This window comes from Salmo salar, chromosome ssa03 (genome assembly GCF_905237065.1).
Source record: "Salmo salar chromosome ssa03, Ssal_v3.1, whole genome shotgun sequence".
NCBI lineage: Eukaryota > Metazoa > Chordata > Actinopteri > Salmoniformes > Salmonidae > Salmo > Salmo salar.
The window spans coordinates 101,511,660-101,534,899 of record NC_059444.1 but is presented as its reverse complement, the minus strand read 5'-3'; the positions used below and the strand labels follow the sequence as shown (position 1 = coordinate 101,534,899).

The 23,240-nt window shown below is 44.6% G+C and overlaps 1 protein-coding gene across 1 annotated transcript in view; it reads left to right on the top strand.

Annotated features, from left to right (window-relative positions):
- Positions 1-2,323: 2,323 nt before the first annotated feature.
- The window catches only part of tnrc18 (trinucleotide repeat containing 18), a 94,673-nt gene continuing 73,756 nt past the window's right edge, over positions 2,324-23,240 (top strand). The window contains 1 exon segment of the mRNA XM_045716093.1: positions 2,324-3,105. Coding sequence (XP_045572049.1) covers positions 2,907-3,105 — 199 coding nt within the window. The 5' untranslated portion in view covers positions 2,324-2,906.

Here is a 23,240-nt window from a genome sequence, read left to right as displayed (position 1 = left end):
GTGGGGTAGAGGCGGGATTAGGGTTGGGAGAGATGGGTTATTTAGAACTTTGAGAGGGTTTGATTTAAAAAAGGTTGTGTTTTATGCCATGAGCATCATAATCCACATATAACCTAACACCACTTCCTTTGCATATAGGTGCCATTTACAGACCATAATGCATCATGGTCATACAGCTGTTACATTAACACACAGACCACCCATAACATTATACATTTACATTTTAGTCATTTAGCAGACGCTCTTATCCAGAGCGACTTACAGTAGTACTGTACTGGCCCCCCGTGGGAATCGAACCCTGGCGTTGCAAACACCATGCTCTACCAACTGAGCTACAGGGAAGGACATAACACTGCTTATAACGCCTCTACACACTATAACAGCATTTATTGTTTAGGCTGGGTTTCTGTACAGCACTTTGAGATATCAGCTGATGTAAGAAGGGCTATATAAATAACATTTGATTTCATTTGATTGCGTTTAACGGCCCAGAGTCGTCGCCCCCCCCTGACTGCAGAGCTATGCGAGTCTCTGCTGCGTCCTGAAGTCTCTCCACACAGACAATTTCTATCATCAAGGAACACCAGGGCCGCCTGGAAACCGACTCCCCCCAACAACAAAAAAATCCCACTGCTTGTTTTGATCCCTGAGTTTTGAAAGCAAGGGGGCCCCTTGAAACAGTCAGACTCCTTGAGCCATAATTGGGTTTTTCTAGAGCTGGCGCTGGACCAAGTGTATACATCCGGGTGACTGACACCTCGCTCGGCCAATCAGAGAGTGTGTTGCGGAGGTCCTTGTAAAAACAAGGCGCGTTTCATTGCGGAGGATTTTAATGGTCGGACGAGGGGCCTTGTCCCCCCCTACCTCCCCTCATTACGGACGGCCCAGATGGATCACAGAACAGCCTGATAACGGTACAGAACCAATGGATCGATTCACACCAGAATAAGGATTTTACTGCTTTCTAAACACGTTTCCTTCTCAAGTAAGAGGCGCACTTGTTCTCCGAACTGTCACTCCCGTCGCATAATATCGCAAAACCTTGTTAAATTTCCCATTTTTTTAAACATGTTTTTATCTTAAAGGTGAATCAGTTAAAAAGGCGGGTAGCTGTGTTTTATCGGTATTGTTGGATGTGTTCGCTGCTAGATACAGGAGAACAACAGCGGGCTTTTTAACTGCTTAAAGTTTACTTTCACAATAATGGACCCGAGAAAAGTTTGAAACGTGGCCGCCTGAGCCTCTCCCTGCGCCGCATGGCCTGCTGCCCCGCACCGCCCCACTAACAGCCTCTGGATACATTAGTATCGCTGCTTTATACAAAGTGATAAACCGTCGAAATAATGTTTTTATTTTTTTTAATGTAAAAAGTAAATGTTTATCAGATCTGCTGTCTGCCACGACTCAGAATCCGCGGTGTGACCAGACAACTCGATACTCTGCCAGTCTGAAGGTTACAATACAACATTTAGCTCGTTGTTTACTAAAATAACTTCTGAAAATAAAAATAGATTTTTAATCAGACCTTAGCTTATTTTTATTTTTATAACAGTGAAATAGCGTTTTGTTAGCCTGTACCTAAAACAGACTGTATGTAGTCCACAACAAGAAGCAACTACTAGAAACCTGGAATTAATTACGAGGGATTTTGACCATTCAGCCTTTCTTTCCAGCACGAAAAGTCCGTGTTTTAATTTGCTGATTTAAATGTTTCAGATCGCCTCCATAAGAGTCATTAAAGACGACCGTTTTAGATCATTATTCTACATTAAAAACAACGCGACACTAGCCAGGTCTACTCGCTTGGCTGCATTTGGTATAAACACACATTAAACGTTATTATCAAGCTGTTTTAGTGTGTGTTTTTTTTTTTTAAATACACACGAACTTAACCGAGTCGGCAGTTAGGGCTGCCATGTAATGTTGATGTAAATAGTGTTTAGTAACGGAGGAGTGGCGTGATCAGCCGTCTGGGGTGTGAACGGACCGGGGTCAGGTCCTCCAGGCAGCAGCGGGGATATCTTTAACACGACCTGCGGATCAGGACGCTCCAACACACCGCTCAACTCTTCTGATCAACGACACGGGGCTCTTCTGCAGCCCTATTTATATATTTATATATTATTAAACCAGTTTGACATATATATTTGATGGGCCGGTGATATTTACGGTGTATTGGGTTTTTACATCGGTGGAGCTGCTGGCTGGTTCAGGGCTGACGGAACAACTCGGCCATCGACGCTATTCCACAAGGAATCCATATTATACAAGGAATCCATTTGACGACGACGTGGGTTTTTTGTTTGTTGTTGGGCTGAGCTGTTTTTTTTGTTGGTTCATTTGGGATCAGAGACCATCCAATCTGTTCCCCGACTACCGCTCAGTTCCCTGCCCCGTTAGCGGGGAAGAGCGACGGCTTCACCGGTTTCACCGTCTGCTGCCTGAGAGTCGTGGAAGAAACGCAGCTTGGTCAGCTAAACCTTTTCAATAATCATATTATTGTAATTATTATTATTAGCACACAGTGGTTCATATGAAGGGTCTCCACAACCGCTTAACCGTTATTCCTATTTGCGCGTTTATGAAAGATTGTAGATTTTAAGTTTTTAAAGTGTTTTTCCAAACTGCGTCATTGCCCGTCTAATGGACCGAGCTCCGTATATTCCGGTAGAGGCTCTTGGGTAAAAAAAAACGACTGTTACTTAAGTCCTTATGAACTGACCTCGCCAGAGACAAGACGTACGGGTGTGTGGATTGATTTGTATATGTCAAGCGATTTTACTGCGTGTTTTTATAGGTCAGGGATTTCGATGGGCAGCCTAGCCTTCAGCGGCTCTTTGGGAACACTATCCCGGACACAGTGTTAGCTCTGGACGTCCCTCCCCCTTCCCTCCCTACACTGGAGAATGGATGGCCGAGATTTCGGACCCCCTCGATCTGTCCATGTTCCCCCTCCACTGTTGGCCATGGAGACCCACCGACTCGGAGCTGCTGCTGCAGCCAGGATGATCCCTCCCTCGCCGGGACACTTGGCCACAGGGCACCCCGGAAATCTCCACGTCGGGAAATTCCTTCCATCTGTTATGAACCTTCATCCACATCACAGTAAGATCTATCTATCATATATCTATCATATATCTATCATATATCTATCGATTCTACAGTATCTATCTATCTATCTATCTATCTATCTATCTATCTATCTATCTATCTATCTATCTATCTATCTATCTATCTATCTATCTATCTATCTATCGGCCTGGTTTCTAGCTGTTCTGTTTTACTGCTTTATAAATGACCACGTCTCTATTCTGTATTTTTAATATAAACATATTGGTCCTTCTGTAAAGAACAGTTGAATGCACAGTGGCTACAGGAGATATGTAGGTTAATGTAATGAAACTTCACTCACAGATATATATATATATAGGCTTTATGTAGGTTAATGGAATGAAACTTCACAGATATATGGGCTTTATGTAGGTTAATGTAGAACTGAAACTTCACAGATATATGGGCTTTATGTAGGTTAATGTAGTAATGGAACTTCACAGATATATATAGGCTTTATGTAGGTTAATGGGATGAAACTTCACAGATATATGGGCTTTATGTAGGTTAATGTAGAACTGAAACTTTACAGATATATATATATATATATATTGGCTTTATGTAGGTTAATGGGATGAAACCTCACAGATATATTGGCTTTATGTAGGTTAATGTAGTAATGGAACTTCACAGATATATATAGGCTTTATGTAGGTTAATGGGATGAAACTTCACAGATATATATATATATATAGGCTTTATGTAGGTTAATGTTATAAACTTCAAGATATATAGGCTTTATGTAGGTTAATGGGATGAAACTTCAAAAATATAGGCTTTATGTAGGTTAATGTAGTAATGAAACTTCACAGATATATATATATATATAGGCTTTATGTAGGTTAATGTAGTAATGAAACTTCACAGATATATAGGCTTTATGTAGGTTAATGTAGTAATGAAACTTCACAGATATATAGGCTTTATGTAGGTTAATGTAGAACTGAAACTTCACAGATATATAGGCTTTATGTAGGTTAATGTAGAACTGAAACTTCACAGATATATAGGCTTTATGTAGGTTAATGTAGAACTGAAACTTCACAGATATATATAGGCTTTATGTAGGTTAATGTAGTAATGAAACTTCACAGATATATAGGCTTTATGTAGGTTAATGTAGAACTGAAACTTCACAGAACAGTTGTGGGAATAAACGTATCAGGTAGGGAACAATAGAGATTACAAATCACTCACATTTTATCTGTCACATGCTTGGTAAACAACCTGTGTAGACTAGCAGTGAAATGCTTTCTCCTTCTCCAGATAAAATACAAAAAATCACATGAGGAATAAATACACAGCGAATGACAATAATGAGTAATAATAACATGGCTATATACAGGAAGTACCAGGTAATAACATGGCTATATACAGGAAGTACCAGGTAATAACATGGCTATATACAGGAAGTACCAGGTAATAACATGGCTATATACAGGAAGTACCAGGTAATAACATGACTATATACAGGAAGTACCAGGTAATAACATGGCTATATACAGGAAGTACCAGGTAATAACATGGCTATATACAGGAAGTACCAGGTAATAACATGGCTATATACAGGAAGTACCAGGTAATAACATGGCTATATACAGGAGTACCAGGTAATAACATGGCTATATACAGGAAGTACCAGGTAATAACATGGCTATATACAGGAAGTACCAGGTAATAACATGACTATATACAGGAAGTACCAGGTAATAACATGGCTATATACAGGAAGTACCAGGTAATAACATGACTATATACAGGAAGTACCAGGTAATAACATGGCTATATACAGGAAGTACCAGGTAATAACATGGCTATATACAGGAAGTACCAGGTAATAACATGGCTATATACAGGAAGTATCAGGTAATAACATGACTATATACAGGAAGTACCAGGTAATAACATGGTTATATACAGGAAGTACCAGGTAATAACATGGTTATATACAGGAAGTACCAGGTAATAACATGGCTATATACAGGAAGTACCAGGTAATAACATGGTTATATACAGGGAGTACCAGGTAATAACATGGCTATATACAGGAAGTACCAGGTAATAACATGACTATATACAGGAAGTACCAGGTAATAACATGGCTATATACAGGAAGTATCAGGTAATAACATGGCTATATACAGGAAGTACCAGGTAATAACATGGCTATATACAGGAAGTACCAGGTAATAACATGACTATATACAGGAAGTACCAGGTAATAACATGGCTATATACAGGAAGTATCAGGTAATAACATGGCTATATACAGGAAGTACCAGGTAATAACATGGCTATATACAGGAAGTACCAGGTAATAACATGGCTATATACAGGAAGTACCAGGTAATAACATGACTATATACAGGGGTACCAGGTAATAACATGGCTATATACAGGAAGTATCAGGTAATAACATGGCTATATACAGGAAGTACCAGGTAATAACATGACTATATACAGGAAGTACCAGGTAATAACATGGCTATATACAGGGAGTACCAGGTAATAACATGACTATATACAGGAAGTATCAGGTAATAACATGGCTATATACAGGAAGTACCAGGTAATAACATGGCTATATACAGGAAGTACCAGGTAATAACATGGCTATATACAGGGAGTGCCAGGTAATAACATGGCTATATACAGGGAGTACCAGGTAATAACATGGCTATATACATACAGGAAGTACCATGTAATAACATGACTATATACAGGAAGTACCAGGTAATAACATGGCTATATACAGGAAGTACCAGGTAATAACATGGCTATATACATATATATATATATCCCCTTTCTAGGGAGTTTTTCCTAGCCACCCCTCATAGCCTGGTTCCTCTCTAGGTTTCTTCCTAGGTTCTGGCCTTTCTAGGGAGTTTTTCCTAGCCACCCCTCATAGCCTGGTTGCTCTCTAGGTTTCTTCCTAGGTTCTCGCCTTTCTAGGGAGTTTTTCCTAGCCACTGTGCTTCTACACCTGCATTGCTTGCTGTTTTTCGGGTTTTAGGCTGGGTTTCTGTACAGCACTTTGAGATATCAGCTGATGTAAGAAGGGCTTTATAAAATACATTTGATATACAGAGATTACCGAGTCGATGTGCAGGGGTACGAGGTAATTGAGGTAGCTATGTACATATAGGTAAAGAGGTAAAGTGACCAAGCAACAGGATAGATGATAAACAGTAGCAGCAGTGGGTGTGTGTGTGTTGGGGTTGGGGGTGTGTGTGTGTGTTGGGGTTGGGGGTGTGTGTGTGTGTTGGGGTTGGGTGTGTGTGTGTGTGTGTGTGTGTGTGTTGGGTGTGTGTGTGTGGGTTGGGTGTGTGTGTGTGTGGGTGTGTGTGGGTTGGGGGTGTGTGTGTGTTGGGGGTGTGTGTGTGTTGGGGGTGTGTGTGTGTGTTGGGGGTGTGTGTGTGTTGGGGGTGTGTGTGTGTGTTGGGGGTGTGTGTGTGTGTTGGGGGTGTGTGTGTGTGTTGGGGGTGTGTGTGTGGGTTGGGGGTGTGTGTGTTGGGGTTGTGTGTGTGTGTGTGTGTGTGTGTGTGTGGGTTGTGTGTGTGTGTGTTGGGGTTGGGTGTGTGTGTGTGTGTTGGGGTTGGGTGTGTGTGTGTGTGTGTTGGGGTTGGGTGTGTGTGTGTGTGTGTGTGTGGTGTGTGTGTGTGTGTGTGTGTGTGTGTGTGTGTGTGTGTGTGTGTTGGGGTTGGGTGTGTGTGTGTGTGTGTTGGGGTTGGGTGTGTGTGTGTGTGTGTGTTGGGGTTGGGTGTGTGTGTGTGTGTGTTGGGGTTGGGTGTGTGTGTGTGTTGGGGTTGGGTGTGTGTGTGTTGGGGGTGTGCGTGTGTTGGGGGTGTGCGTGTGTTGGGGGTGTGCGTGTGTTGCTGGGTTTTCGTGTGTTGCGGGGTGTTCGTGTGTTGCGGGGTGTGTTGCGGTGTGTGTGTGTGTGTTGGGGTGTCAGCATAAAGGCCCCAGCATGCTTCAGTTCAGCTGGTTGCTAGGACAACCCAACGAGTCTCCTCTCATATTCCCTTAAAAGACCTTCACTTGGAAAACAAGAAAACAGGCCGTTTGTCCATTTTCAGACGCCGTAGCCAGTATGCACTTCCTCAAAAAAATTAAAATAATAATATTGAATTCATCAAAGATAACTCGATAAATCTTTACGATGGGACAGAGTTGTGGATAAAATGTTAAACCAGTATTGTCTCCGCTGTTCAACTAGAATCGGCAGTGCAGCTGCCGACGACATCAACCCCCAGAATTCATACCGTCGGAGCAAAGACAGAAACGCAAAAAACAAAACAATCAACACAGCTTCATTACATTTACATTTGAGTCATTTAGCAGACGCTCTTATCCAGAGCGACTTACAGTTGTGAATGCAGACATTTCATACATTTCATACATTTTTTTTCTCCGTACTGGTCCCCCGTGAGAATCGAACCCACAACCCTGGCGTTGCAAACACCATGCTCTACCAACTGAGCCACACGGGAGAAGGAGCCTCCCCTCTGTATTCAAGCAGTCCTTTGCAACGGACTCTGACCGGGCCGAATAAATGGCAAGAGTGGTAGGTATGTTTCTAGCTGTGGATATGGGTCTCTGAGTGGTAGGTATGTTTCTAGCTGTGGATATGGGTCTCTGAGTGGTAGGTATGTTTCTAGCTGTGGATATGGGTTTCTGAGTGGTAGGTATGTTTCTAGCTGTGGATATGGGTTCATTCTCTGAGTGGTAGGTATGTTTCTAGCTGTGGGTTCGGTCTCTGAGTGGTAGGTATGTTTCTAGCTGTGGGTTCGTTCTCTGAGTGGTAGGTATGTTTCTAGCTGTGGGTCCATTCTCTGAGTGGTAGGTATGTTTCTAGCTGTGGATATGGGTCTCTGAGTGGTAGGTATGTTTCTAGCTGTGGATATGGGTCTCTGAGTGGTAGGTATGTTTCTAGCTGTGGATATGGGTCTCTGAGTGGTAGGTATGTTTCTAGCTGTGGATATGGGTCTCTGAGTGGTAGGTATGTTTCTAGCTGTGGGTCCGTTCTCTGAGTGGTAGGTATGTTTCTAGCTGTGGATATGGGTCTCTGAGTGGTAGGTATGTTTCTAGCTGTGGGTTCGGTCTCTGAGTGGTAGGTATGTTTCTAGCTGTGGATATGGGTCTCTGAGTGGTAGGTATGTTTCTAGCTGTGGGTTCGTTCTCTGAGTGGTAGGTATGTTTCTAGCTGTGGGTTCGGTCTCTGAGTGGTAGGTATGTTTCTAGCTGTGGATATGGGTCTCTGAGTGGTAGGTATGTTTCTAGCTGTGGATATGGGTCTCTGAGTGGTAGGTATGTTTCTAGCTGTGGATATGGGTTTCTGAGTGGTAGGTATGTTTCTAGCTGTGGATATGGGTTCATTCTCTGAGTGGTAGGTATGTTTCTAGCTGTGGGTTCGGTCTCTGAGTGGTAGGTATGTTTCTAGCTGTGGGTTCGTTCTCTGAGTGGTAGGTATGTTTCTAGCTGTGGGTCCATTCTCTGAGTGGTAGGTATGTTTCTAGCTGTGGATATGGGTCTCTGAGTGGTAGGTATGTTTCTAGCTGTGGATATGGGTCTCTGAGTGGTAGGTATGTTTCTAGCTGTGGATATGGGTTTCTGAGTGGTAGGTATGTTTCTAGCTGTGGATATGGGTCTCTGAGTGGTAGGTATGTTTCTAGCTGTGGGTCCGTTCTCTGAGTGGTAGGTATGTTTCTAGCTGTGGATATGGGTCTCTGAGTGGTAGGTATGTTTCTAGCTGTGGGTTCGGTCTCTGAGTGGTAGGTATGTTTCTAGCTGTGGATATGGGTCTCTGAGTGGTAGGTATGTTTCTAGCTGTGGGTTCGTTCTCTGAGTGGTAGGTATGTTTCTAGCTGTGGGTTCGGTCTCTGAGTGGTAGGTATGTTTCTAGCTGTGGATATGGGTCTCTGAGTGGTAGGTATGTTTCTAGCTGTGGATATGGGTCTCTGAGTGGTAGGTATGCTTCTAGCTGTGGGTCCATTCTCTGAGTGGTAGGTATGTTTCTAGCTGTGGATATGGGTTCGTTCTCTGAGTGGTAGGTATGTTTCTAGCTGTGGGTCTATTCTGAGTGGTAGGTATGTTTCTAGCTGTGGATATGGGTTCGGTCTCTGAGTGGTAGGTATGTTTCTAGCTGTGGGTCTATTCTGAGTGGTAGGTATGTTTCTAGCTGTGGATATGGGTTCGGTCTCTGAGTGGTAGGTATGTTTCTAGCTGTGGATATGGGTCTCTGAGTGGTAGGTATGTTTCTAGCTGTGGATATGGGTCTCTGAGTGGTAGGTATGTTTCTAGCTGTGGATATGGGTCTCTGAGTGGTAGGTATGTTTCTAGCTGTGGATATGGGTTCATTCTCTGAGTGGTAGGTATGTTTCTAGCTGTGGATATGGGTCTCTGAGTGGTAGGTATGTTTCTAGCTGTGGGTTCGGTCTCTGAGTGGTAGGTATGTTTCTAGCTGTGGGTTCGTTCTCTGAGTGGTAGGTATGTTTCTAGCTGTGGATATGGGTCTCTGAGTGGTAGGTATGTTTCTAGCTGTGGATATGGGTTCGGTCTCTGAGTGGTAGGTATGTTTCTAGCTGTGGGTTCGGTCTCTGAGTGGTAGGTATGTTTCTAGCTGTGGGTTTGTTCTCTGAGTGGTAGGTATGTTTCTAGCTGTGGATATGGGTTCATTCTGAGTGGTAGGTATGTTTGTATCTGTAGATATGGGTCTATTCTGAGTGGTAGGTATGTTTCTAGCTGTGGATATGGGTTTCTGAGTGGTAGGTATGTTTCTAGCTGTGGATATGGGTTCATTCTCTGAGTGGTAGGTATGTTTCTAGCTGTGGATATGGGTCTCTGAGTGGTAGGTATGTTTCTAGCTGTGGGTTCGGTCTCTGAGTGGTAGGTATGTTTCTAGCTGTGGGTTCGTTCTCTGAGTGGTAGGTATGTTTCTAGCTGTGGGTCTGTTCTCTGAGTGGTAGGTATGTTTCTAGCTGTGGATATGGGTCTATTCTGAGTGGTAGGTATGTTTCTAGCTGTGGATATGGGTCTCTGAGTGGTAGGTATGTTTCTAGCTGTGGGTCTGTTCTCTGAGTGGTAGGTATGTTTCTAGCTGTGGATATGGGTCTCTGAGTGGTAGGTATGTTTCTAGCTGTGGGTCTGTTCTCTGAGTGGTAGGTATGTTTCTAGCTGTGGATATGGGTCTCTGAGTGGTAGGTATGTTTCTAGCTGTGGATATGGGTCTCTGAGTGGTAGGTATGTTTCTAGCTGTGGATATGGGTCTCTGAGTGGTAGGTATGTTTCTAGCTGTGGATATGGGTCTCTGAGTGGTAGGTATGTTTCTAGCTGTGGATATGGGTCTCTGAGTGGTAGGTATGTTTCTAGCTGTGGGTATGGGTCTCTGAGTTGTAGGTATGTTTCTAGCTGTGGATATGGGTTTCTGAGTGGTAGGTATGTTTCTAGCTGTGGATATGGGTCTATTCTGAGTGGTAGGTATGTTTCTAGCTGTGGATATGGGTCTCTGAGTGGTAGGTATGTTTCTAGCTGTGGGTCTGTTCTCTGAGTGGTAGGTATGTTTCTAGCTGTGGATATGGGTCTCTGAGTGGTAGGTATGTTTCTAGCTGTGGGTCTGTTCTCTGAGTGGTAGGTATGTTTCTAGCTGTGGATATGGGTCTCTGAGTGGTAGGTATGTTTCTAGCTGTGGGTCTGTTCTCTGAGTGGTAGGTATGTTTCTAGCTGTGGGTCTGTTCTCTGAGTGGTAGGTATGTTTCTAGCTGTGGATATGGGTCTCTGAGTGGTAGGTATGTTTCTAGCTGTGGATATGGGTCTCTGAGTGGTAGGTATGTTTCTAGCTGTGGATATGGGTCTCTGAGTGGTAGGTATGTTTCTAGCTGTGGATATGGGTCTATTCTGAGTGGTAGGTATGTTTCTAGCTGTGGATATGGGACCGACCTCCAGGGTTACAGAGAGATGCCTAACGGTGACATCACATGACCCCCCGTAGCGGGAAATCAGACTTATCGCGCTACAGACGCCTCCCGTTTTATGAGTAGTGTGGATCTTTGGACGAAAATATTATATCACTGGCCTGTAGAACGTCTGAGCCGTGTTTTACAAATTGTTTTCACATGAATATTGCACTTTTATTTTAGGGTTGTTGATGAGTAATCGTGTTGTTTTGTTTGTTTGTTTTTATGTAAGAAAATACAGTGTTGATGTTCCTGATTGTCCTCTCAGCAGGCCTTAGACGAGTCGTGATCATATATGGAATCGGGGAATATATTAACGCTTTTGGATTTTCCTTAAATAGACAACGAAACGCTACAGTAACTGTTGGAATTTCGTTTTTCCGCTGTACCCGCTGTACCCGCTGTACCCTCTGTACCCGCTGTACCCTCTGTACCCGCTGTACCCGCTGTACCCTCTGTACCCTCTGTACCCGCTGTACCCGCTGTACCCTCTGTACCCGCTGTACCCTCTGTACCCGAAACCGAACCGCGGCCTCAACGGCAATACAAACCGAACCGCTGTGTCTGTGCTCTTGGTTATAACAGATGAAATGATACATTGTATCGACATTGGAGCAGTGAGCAAAGTCAGCAATGTAACAAATATAGAAATCTTAACAACAGATGACACATCGGGGTTCTGCGTCTTCATCCTCGACTCGCGAACACCTGACGGATGAACTAAAATGTTTTATGAAGAGCGGACGGAGGAGAGACGCGAAGCGACTGAAGGCTGGTTAGTGGGATGTTAGCGGGTGGATTACAGCTGCAACACGTGATGACGAGGACGTTGGGACCTGCGGGTTCAAGAGACTGGTGGCAGTTGGTTTAAATTCAACAGGATTTCAACGGCGGGTTTGTTATTGATCGGTAGGGAAACGAGTAGTGCGGTATTCTATAATGTTGGTATCATGATGTTTTGGTATACCGCGCAATACTACTGTGGATGTGACTAAAATAAAAATATTATTTTTTTCTGAATTCAGCGTATTGTTGTTTTGGACTATTTTCAAAGAGAACATTAAACTTTTTTAATTAAAAAAAAAATATTTAACCTTTTTTTTTTTTTTTTGATTAAAGTCTTATTTCCAGTTTTACTACAAGATATGAATTTTCCGCAATGTTTGTTTTTCAAATGATGTATTTCATAAAAACTGAAATGTGAGTAAGTAAATAGCCCACATGAACTTGAAAAATGAAAGGTTTTGTTTTGACTGGTTTTAGGGTTTTCACTCTCAAAAGGACTCTGTTTTTAATAGAGGAAAAACAACAACATTGGATTTTCTAAGTCCACAGCGATGCTTAAACCACATCAAGAGACCACTTTTGAGGGCTGGGGGAAAATCTGAGGCATTTAGATTTTTGGGTGAAGTTACCCTTTAATCCACGTGAGAACCTAGCGAGAGGCTGTTGTTGTTTAGCGCCTAGCGAGAGGCTGTTGTTGTTTAGCGCCTAGCGAGAGGCTGTTGTTGTTTAGCGCCTAGCGAGAGGCTGTTGTTGTTTAGCACCTAGCGAGAGGCTGTTGTTGTTTAGCACCTAGCGAGAGGCTGTTGTTGTTTAGCGCCTAGCGAGAGGCTGTTGTTGTTTAGCGCCTAGCGAGAGGCTGTTGTTGTTTAGCACCTAGCGAGAGGCTGTTGTTGTTTAGCGCCTAGCGAGAGGCTGTTGTTGTTTAGCACCTAGCGAGAGGCTGTTGTTGTTTAGCACCTAGCGAGAGGCTGTTGTTGTTTAGCACCTAGCGAGAGGCTGTTGTTGTTTAGCACCTAGCGAGAGGCTGTTGTTGTTTAGCGCCTAGCGAGAGGCTGTTGTTGTTTAGCGCCTAGCGAGAGGCTGTTGTTGTTTAGCACCTAGCGAGAGGCTAGTGTTGTTTGACGCCCGGCGAGAGGCTAGTGTTGTTTGGCGCCCGGCGAGAGGCTAGTGTTGTTTGGCGCCCGGCGAGAGGCTAGTGTTGTTTGGCGCCCGGCGAGAGGCTAGTGTTGTTTGGCGCCCGGCGAGAGGCCGTTGTTGTTTGGCGCCCGGCGAGAGGCCGTTGTTGTTTGGCACCCGGCCAGAGGCCTGTCCTATCAATGGATCGCTTGAAGATGCATGTCGTTCATTCTAGGGTAGAAGTACTGTCCTATGTAACGTAGGGGAATGTGTGTGTGTGTGTGTGTGTGTGTGTGTGTGTGTGTGTGTGTGTGTGTGTGTGTGTGTGTGTGTGTGTGTGTGTGTGTGTGTGTGTTTTCTTGCTGGTCATCAGAAGTGATCTGATTTCTCAGCTCCACAACCATCTCAAAACACTTGTGTGGTTTGTAGCTTCGGGGGATTGGAGACGAGGTGGGTGAGTGTTGCAAAACAGTTTGGCAGTTGAAATGCTTTTCCAGGAGAGGAGCCATTTTGTTCAGAATGAAGGATATTTATCTCTGGTGATTCACCTTCTCCTCTTCCTCTTCCTCTCCTGAATGAAGGATATTTATCTCTGGTGTCTCACCTTCTCCTCTTCCTCTCCAGAATGAAGGATATTTAATCTCTGGTGTCTCACCTTCTCCTCTTCCTCTCCAGAATGAAGGATATTTAATCTCTGGTGTCTCACCTTCTCCTCTTCCTCTCCAGAATGAAGGATATTTAATCTCTGGTGTCTCACCTTCTCCTCTTCCTCTCCAGAATGAAGGATATTTAATCTCTGGTGTCTCACCTTCTCCTCTTCCTCTCCTCTCCTGAATGAAGGATATTTAATCTCTGGTGTCTCACCTTCTCCTCTTCCTCTCCTGAATGAAGGATATTTATCTCTGGTGTCTCACCTTCTCCTCTTCCTCTCCAGAATGAAGGATATTTAATCTCTGGTGTCTCACCTTCTCCTCTTCCTCTCCTGAATGAAGGATATTTATCTCTGGTGTCTCACCTTCTCCTCTTCCTCTCCAGAATGAAGGATATTTAATCTCTGGTGTCTCACCTTCTCCTCTTCCTCTCCAGAATGAAGGATATTTAATCTCTGGTGTCTCACCTTCTCCTCTTCCTCTCCTCTCCTGAATGAAGGATATTTAATCTCTGGTGTCTCACCTTCTCCTCTTCCTCTCCAGAATGAAGGATATTTAATCTCTGGTGTCTCACCTTCTCCTCTTCCTCTCCTGAATGAAGGATATTTAATCTCTGGTGTCTCACCTTCTCCTCTTCCTCTCCAGAATGAAGGATATTTAATCTCTGGTGTCCCACCTTCTCCTCTTCCTCTCCAGAATGAAGGATATTTAATCTCTGGTGTCTCACCTTCTCCTCTTCCTCTCCAGAATGAAGGATATTTAATCTCTGGTGTCTCACCTTCTCCTCTTCCTCTCCTCTCCTGAATGAAGGATATTTAATCTCTGGTGTCTCACCTTCTCCTCTTCCTCTCCAGAATGAAGGATATTTAATCTCTGGTGTCTCACCTTCTCCTCTTCCTCTCCAGAATGAAGGATATTTAATCCCTGGTGATTCACCTTCTCCTCTTCCTCTCCTCTCCTGAATGAAGGATATTTAATCTCTGGTGTCTCACCTTCTCCTCTTCCTCTCCAGAATGAAGGATATTTAATCTCTGGTGACTCACCTTCTCCTCTTCCTCTCCAGAATGAAGGATATTTAATCTCTGGTGACTCACCTTCTCCTCTTCCTCTCCAGAATGAAGGATATTTAATCTCTGGTGACTCACCTTCTCCTCTTCCTCTCCTCTCCAGAATGAAGGATATTTAATCCCTGGTGAAATTCTACCGTAGAGCTGTGTGTCTTGTTGGGTTTAGAGGTAGAGCTGTTTGTTTATATAGAGTGACATCAGACCCTGGGTATTTTAACATGCCATGACACACACACACACACACACACACACACACACACACACACACACACACACACACACACACACACACACACACACACACACACACACACACACACACACACACACACACACACACACACACACACACACACACACACACACACACACACACACACACACACACACACACACACGCCACCCTCCCTAACAAGCCCAACCCTCTGTGTGTGACAGCTGCTGTGTGTGGGGGCGTGAGGAGAGGGTGTGTGTACGCACATTGTGTGTGTGAGAAAGTGTTGGTGCCGTGTGTGTGTTGGTAGTGTGTGTGTGTGTGTGTGTGTGTTGGTACAGTGTGTGTGTTGGTACAGTGTGTGTGTGTGTGTGTGTGTTGGTGCAGTGTGTGTGTGTTGGTGCAGTGTGTGTGTGTTGGTGCAGTGTGTGTGTGTTGGTACAGTGTGTGTGTGTGTGTGTGTGTGTTGGTACAGTGTGTATCTTGTTCCCCCTCCTATTAATCTAAGGCTGTGTGAGCGCTGACCAGTGGACGTGGTGCCATGGTAACAGAGTGACTCAGCCTGTTAAGCGTTCCCAGCTCCGCTCTTCTTCTGTGGTGCGTTTTGTCCAAACAACATTTTAAAAGATTTTTACTGAGTTACAGTTCATATGAGGAAATCAGTCCATTTTAAATAAATTCATTTGGTCCTAAATCTATGAATTTCACATGACTGGGAATACAGATATGCATTTGTTGGTAACAGATACCTTAATAAAATGGGCCTCAGGACCTCGTCACTGTATTTCTGTTAGATTCAAATTTCCATCGATAAAATGTAATTGTGATTTGTTGTCCGTATCCCATGTTGCACTCTGTTCACAACGTTGACATCAACTAACCCGCTCGACCACACGATGCCATACACACGGTCTGTTCTCGAAAACGGCGGAGGCTGGCATATGGCAGAGAAATTAACATTTAAATTATCTAACAACATCTCTGTTGGACATTCCTGCAGTCAGCATGCCAATTGTACGCTCCCTCAAAACTTGAGATATCTGTGGCATTGTGTTATGTGACAAAACTGCCAAAACATTTTTTAAGGTGGCCTTTTTATTGTCCTCAGCACAAGGTGCACCTGTGTAATGATCATGCTGTTTAATCATCTTCTTGATAGGCCACACCTGTCAGGTGGATGGATTATCTTGGCGAAGGAGAAACATTTGTGCAAAACAACAAATTTGTGCAAAACATTTGAGAGAAATACGCTTTTTGTGCGTATGGAACATTTCTGGGATCTTTAATTTCTCATGAAACATGGGACCAACACTTTACATGTTGTGTTTATATTGTTCTGAGTAATGAGAGTTTTTATATCGTTGACATGTTAAGCCCAGTAGGGTTCAAATATTTATATATTCTTAATTCCTTAATTAATTCCTTTACTTAGATTTGTGTGTATTAGGTAGTTGTTGTGGAATTGTTAGATATTACTGCACTGTCGGAACTAGAAGCACAAGCATTTCACTACACTCGCATTAACACCTGCTAAACACGTGTACGTGATGAATAAAATTAGATTTATTTGGGAAAAGCCACGGGATGTTTTTTTTTTTTTCAATACGGTAACTATTTATTTAAAGATTTTTTCAATAAATTAGAATATTTTTTTGCTACTTTTTTAAGTTAATACCTGTAGTCAACTTGTGCAATACGAGATACATCAGGAGGTAGCTGTTCTAGGGGTGTTATCATTAGTCCAGACTCTCTCCTCCATCTAGCTGTTCTAGGGGTGTTATCATTAGTCCAGACTCTCTCCTCCATCTAGCTGTTCTAGGGGGTGTTATCATTAGTCCAGACTCTCTCCTCCATCTAGCTGTTCTAGGGGTGTTATCATTAGTCCAGACTCTCTCCTCCATCTAGCTGTTCTAGGGGTGTTATCATTAGTCCAGACTCTCTCCTCCATCTAGCTGTTCTAGGGGTGTTATCATTAGTCCAGACTCTCTCCTCCATCTAGCTGTTCTAGGGGTGTTATCATTAGTCCAGACTCTCTCCTCCATCTAGCTGTTCTAGGGGTGTTATCATTAGTCCAGACTCTCTCCTCCATCTAGCTGTTCTAGGGGGTGTTATCATTAGTCCAGACTCTCTCCTCCATCTAGCTGTTCTAGGGGGGTGTTATCATTAGTCCAGACTCTCTCCTCCATCTAGCTGTTCTAGGGGTGTTATCATTAGTCCAGACTCTCTCCTCCATCTAGCTGTTCTAGGGGGGTGTTATCATTAGTCCAGACTCTCTCCTCCATCTAGCTGTTCTAGGGGGTGTTATCATTAGTCCAGACTCTCTCCTCCATCTAGCTGTTCTAGGGGGGTGTTATCATTAGTCCAGACTCTCTCCTCCATCTAGCTGTTCTAGGAGTGTTATCATTAGTCCAGACTCTCTCCTCCATCTAGCTGTTCTAGGGGGTGTTATCATTAGTCCAGACTCTCTCCTCCATCTAGCTGTTCTAGGGGTGTTATCATTAGTCCAGACTCTCTCCTCCATCTAGCTGTTCTAGGGGGGTGTTATCATTAGTCCAGACTCGCTCCTCCATCTAGCTGTTCTAGGGGGTGTTATCATTAGTCCAGACTCTCTCCTCCATCTAGCTGTTCTAGGGGGTGTTATCATTAGTCCAGACTCTCTCCTCCATCTAGCTGTTCTAGGGGGTGTTATCATTAGTCCAGACTCTCTCCTCCATCTAGCTGTTCTAGGGGGTGTTATCATTAGTCCAGACTCTCTCCTCCATCTAGCTGTTCTAGGGGGTGTTATCATTAGTCCAGACTCTCTCCTCCATCTAGCTGTTCTAGGGGGTGTTATCATTAGTCCAGACTCTCTCCTCCATCTAGCTGTTCTAGGGGGTGTTATCATTAGTCCAGACTCTCTCCTCCATCTAGCTGTTCTAGGGGGTGTTATCATTAGTCCAGACTCTCTCCTCCATCTAGCTGTTCTAGGGGGTGTTATCATTAGTCCAGACTCTCTCCTCCATCTAGCTGTTCTAGGGGTGTTATCATTAGTCCAGACTCTCTCCTCCATCTAGCTGTTCTAGGGGGTGTTATCATTAGTCCAGACTCTCTCCTCCATCTAGCTGTTCTAGGGGTGTTATCATTAGTCCAGACTCTCTCCTCCATCTAGCTGTTCTAGGGGTGTTATCATTAGTCCAGACTCTCTCCTCCATCTAGCTGTTCTAGGGGGTGTTATCATTAGTCCAGACTCTCTCCTCCATCTAGCTGTTCTAGGGGGTGTTATCATTAGTCCAGACTCTCTCCTCCATCTAGCTGTTCTAGGGGTGTTATCATTAGTCCAGACTCTCTCCTCCATCTAGCTGTTCTAGGGGGTGTTATCATTAGTCCAGACTCTCTCCTCCATCTAGCTGTTCTAGGGGGTGTTATCATTAGTCCAGACTCTCTCCTCCATCTAGCTGTTCTAGGGGGTGTTATCATTAGTCCAGACTCTCTCCTCCATCTAGCTGTTCTAGGGGTGTTATCATTAGTCCAGACTCTCTCCTCCATCTAGCTGTTCTAGGGGTGTTATCATTAGTCCAGACTCTCTCCTCCATCTAGCTGTTCTAGGGGGTGTTATCATTAGTCCAGACTCTCTCCTCCATCTAGCTGTTCTAGGGGGTGTTATCATTAGTCCAGACTCTCTCCTCCATCTAGCTGTTCTAGGGGTGTTATCATTAGTCCAGACTCTCTCCTCCATCTAGCTGTTCTAGGGGGTGTTATCATTAGTCCAGACTCTCTCCTCCATCTAGCTGTTCTAGGGGGTGTTATCATTAGTCCAGACTCTCTCCTCCATCTAGCTGTTCTAGGGGGTGTTATCATTAGTCCAGACTCTCTCCTCCATCTAGCTGTTCTAGGGGTGTTATCATTAGTCCAGACTCTCTCCTCCATCTAGCTGTTCTAGGGGGTGTTATCATTAGTCCAGACTCTCTCCTCCATCTAGCTGTTCTAGGGGGTGTTATCATTAGTCCAGACTCTCTCCTCCATCTAGCTGTTCTAGGGGTGTTATCATTAGTCCAGACTCTCTCCTCCATCTAGCTGTTCTAGGGGGTGTTATCATTAGTCCAGACTCTCTCCTCCATCTAGCTGTTCTAGGGGTGTTATCATTAGTCCAGACTCTCTCCTCCATCTAGCTGTTCTAGGGGGGTGTTATCATTAGTCCAGACTCTCTCCTCCATCTAGCTGTTCTAGGGGTGTTATCATTAGTCCAGACTCTCTCCTCCATCTAGCTGTTCTAGGGGGTGTTATCATTAGTCCAGACTCTCTCCTCCATCTAGCTGTTCTAGGGGGTGTTATCATTAGTCCAGACTCTCTCCTCCATCTAGCTGTTCTAGGGGTGTTATCATTAGTCCAGACTCTCTCCTCCATCTAGCTGTTCTAGGGGTGTTATCATTAGTCCAGACTCTCTCCTCCATCTAGCTGTTCTAGGGGGGTGTTATCATTAGTCCAGACTCTCTCCTCCATCTAGCTGTTCTAGGGGTGTTATCATTAGTCCAGACTCTCTCCTCCATCTAGCTGTTCTAGGGGGTGTTATCATTAGTCCAGACTCTCTCCTCCATCTAGCTGTTCTAGGGGGTGTTATCATTAGTCCAGACTCTCTCCTCCATCTAGCTGTTCTAGGGGGTGTTATCATTAGTCCAGACTCTCTCCTCCATCTAGCTGTTCTGGGGGTGTTATCATTAGTCCAGACTCTCTCCTCCATCTAGCTGTTCTAGGGGGTGTTATCATTAGTCCAGACTCTCTCCTCCATCTAGCTGTTCTAGGGGGTGTTATCATTAGTCCAGACTCTCTCCTCCATCTAGCTGTTCTAGGGGGTGTTATCATTAGTCCAGACTCTCTCCTCCATCTAGCTGTTCTAGGGGGTGTTATCATTAGTCCAGACTCTCTCCTCCATCTAGCTGTTCTAGGGGGTGTTATCATTAGTCCAGACTCTCTCCTCCATCTAGCTGTTCTAGGGGGTGTTATCATTAGTCCAGACTCTCTCCTCCATCTAGCTGTTCTAGGGGGTGTTATCATTAGTCCAGACTCTCTCCTCCATCTAGCTGTTCTAGGGGGTGTTATCATTAGTCCAGACTCTCTCCTCCATCTAGCTGTTCTAGGGGGTGTTATCATTAGTCCAGACTCTCTCCTCCATCTAGCTGTTCTAGGGGTGTTATCATTAGTCCAGACTCTCTCCTCCATCTAGCTGTTCTAGGGGGTGTTATCATTAGTCCAGACTCTCTCCTCCATCTAGCTGTTCTAGGGGGTGTTATCATTAGTCCAGACTCTCTCCTCCATCTAGCTGTTCTAGGGGGTGTTATCATTAGTCCAGACTCTCTCCTCCATCTAGCTGTTCTAGGGGTGTTATCATTAGTCCAGACTCTCTCCTCCATCTAGCTGTTCTAGGGGGTGTTATCATTAGTCCAGACTCTCTCCTCCATCTAGCTGTTCTAGGGGTGTTATCATTAGTCCAGACTCTCTCCTCCATCTAGCTGTTCTAGGGGGTGTTATCATTAGTCCAGACTCTCTCCTCCATCTAGCTGTTCTAGGGGTGTTATCATTAGTCCAGACTCTCTCCTCCATCTAGCTGTTCTAAGGGTGTTATCATTAGTCCAGACTCTCTCCTCCATCTAGCTGTTCTAGGGGGTGTTATCATTAGTCCAGACTCTCTCCTCCATCTAGCTGTTCTAGGGGGTGTTATCATTAGTCCAGACTCTCTCCTCCATCTAGCTGTTCTAGGGGGTGTTATCATTAGTCCAGACTCTCTCCTCCATCTAGCTGTTCTAGGGGGTGTTATCATTAGTCCAGACTCTCTCCTCCATCTAGCTGTTCTAGGGGGTGTTATCATTAGTCCAGACTCTCTCCTCCATCTAGCTGTTCTAGGGGGTGTTATCATTAGTCCAGACTCTCTCCTCCATCTAGCTGTTCTAGGGGGTGTTATCATTAGTCCAGACTCTCTCCTCCATCTAGCTGTTCTAGGGGGTGTTATCATTAGTCCAGACTCTCTCCTCCATCTAGCTGTTCTAGGGGTGTTATCATTAGTCCAGACTCTCTCCTCCATCTAGCTGTTCTAGGGGGTGTTATCATTAGTCCAGACTCTCTCCTCCATCTAGCTGTTCTAGGGGGTGTTATCATTAGTCCAGACTCTCTCCTCCATCTAGCTGTTCTAGGGGGTGTTATCATTAGTCCAGACTCTCTCCTCCATCTAGCTGTTCTAGGGGGTGTTATCATTAGTCCAGACTCTCTCCTCCATCTAGCTGTTCTAGGGGGTGTTATCATTAGTCCAGACTCTCTCCTCCATCTAGCTGTTCTAGGGGTGTTATCATTAGTCCAGACTCTCTCCTCCATCTAGCTGTTCTAGGGGGTGTTATCATTAGTCCAGACTCTCTCCTCCATCTAGCTGTTCTAGGGGGTGTTATCATTAGTCCAGACTCTCTCCTCCATCTAGCTGTTCTAGGGGGTGTTATCATTAGTCCAGACTCTCTCCTCCATCTAGCTGTTCTAGGGGGTGTTATCATTAGTCCAGACTCTCTCCTCCATCTAGCTGTTCTAGGGGGTGTTATCATTAGTCCAGACTCTCTCCTCCATCTAGCTGTTCTAGGGGGTGTTATCATTAGTCCAGACTCTCTCCTCCATCTAGCTGTTCTAGGGGGTGTTATCATTAGTCCAGACTCTCTCCTCCATCTAGCTGTTCTAGGGGGTGTTATCATTAGTCCAGACTCTCTCCTCCATCTAGCTGTTCTAGGGGGGTGTTATCATTAGTCCAGACTCTCTCCTCCATCTAGCTGTTCTAGGGGTGTTATCATTAGTCCAGACTCTCTCCTCCATCTAGCTGTTCTAGGGGGTGTTATCATTAGTCCAGACTCTCTCCTCCATCTAGCTGTTCTAGGGGTGTTATCATTAGTCCAGACTCTCTCCTCCATCTAGCTGTTCTAGGGGTGTTATCATTAGTCCAGACTCTCTCCTCCATCTAGCTGTTCTAGGGGTGTTATCATTAGTCCAGACTCTCTCCTCCATCTAGCTGTTCTAGGGGGGTGTTATCATTAGTCCAGACTCTCTCCTCCATCTAGCTGTTCTAGGGGTGTTATCATTAGTCCAGACTCTCTCCTCCATCTAGCTGTTCTAGGGGGTGTTATCATTAGTCCAGACTCTCTCCTCCATCTAGCTGTTCTAGGGGTGTTATCATTAGTCCAGACTCTCTCCTCCATCTAGCTGTTCTAGGGGGTGTTATCATTAGTCCAGACTCTCTCCTCCATCTAGCTGTTCTAGGGGGTGTTATCATTAGTCCAGACTCTCTCCTCCATCTAGCTGTTCTAGGGGTGTTATCATTAGTCCAGACTCTCTCCTCCATCTAGCTGTTCTAGGGGTGTTATCATTAGTCCAGACTCTCTCCTCCATCTAGCTGTTCTAGGGGTGTTATCATTAGTCCAGACTCTCTCCTCCATCTAGCTGTTCTAGGGGGTGTTATCATTAGTCCAGACTCTCTCCTCCATCTAGCTGTTCTAGGGGGTGTTATCATTAGTCCAGACTCTCTCCTCCATCTAGCTGTTCTAGGGGGTGTTATCATTAGTCCAGACTCTCTCCTCCATCTAGCTGTTCTAGGGGGTGTTATCATTAGTCCAGACTCTCTCCTCCATCTAGCTGTTCTAGGGGGTGTTATCATTAGTCCAGACTCTCTCCTCCATCTAGCTGTTCTAGGGGTGTTATCATTAGTCCAGACTCTCTCCTCCATCTAGCTGTTCTAGGGGGTGTTATCATTAGTCCAGACTCTCTCCTCCATCTAGCTGTTCTAGGGGGTGTTATCATTAGTCCAGACTCTCTCCTCCATCTAGCTGTTCTAGGGGGTGTTATCATTAGTCCAGACTCTCTCCTCCATCTAGCTGTTCTAGGGGTGTTATCATTAGTCCAGACTCTCTCCTCCATCTAGCTGTTCTAGGGGGTGTTATCATTAGTCCAGACTCTCTCCTCCATCTAGCTGTTCTAGGGGGTGTTATCATTAGTCCAGACTCTCTCCTCCATCTAGCTGTTCTAGGGGGTGTTATCATTAGTCCAGACTCTCTCCTCCATCTAGCTGTTCTAGGGGGTGTTATCATTAGTCCAGACTCTCTCCTCCATCTAGCTGTTCTAGGGGTGTTATCATTAGTCCAGACTCTCTCCTCCATCTAGCTGTTCTAGGGGGTGTTATCATTAGTCCAGACTCTCTCCTCCATCTAGCTGTTCTAGGGGTGTTATCATTAGTCCAGACTCTCTCCTCCATCTAGCTGTTCTAGGGGGTGTTATCATTAGTCCAGACTCTCTCCTCCATCTAGCTGTTCTAGGGGGTGTTATCATTAGTCCAGACTCTCTCCTC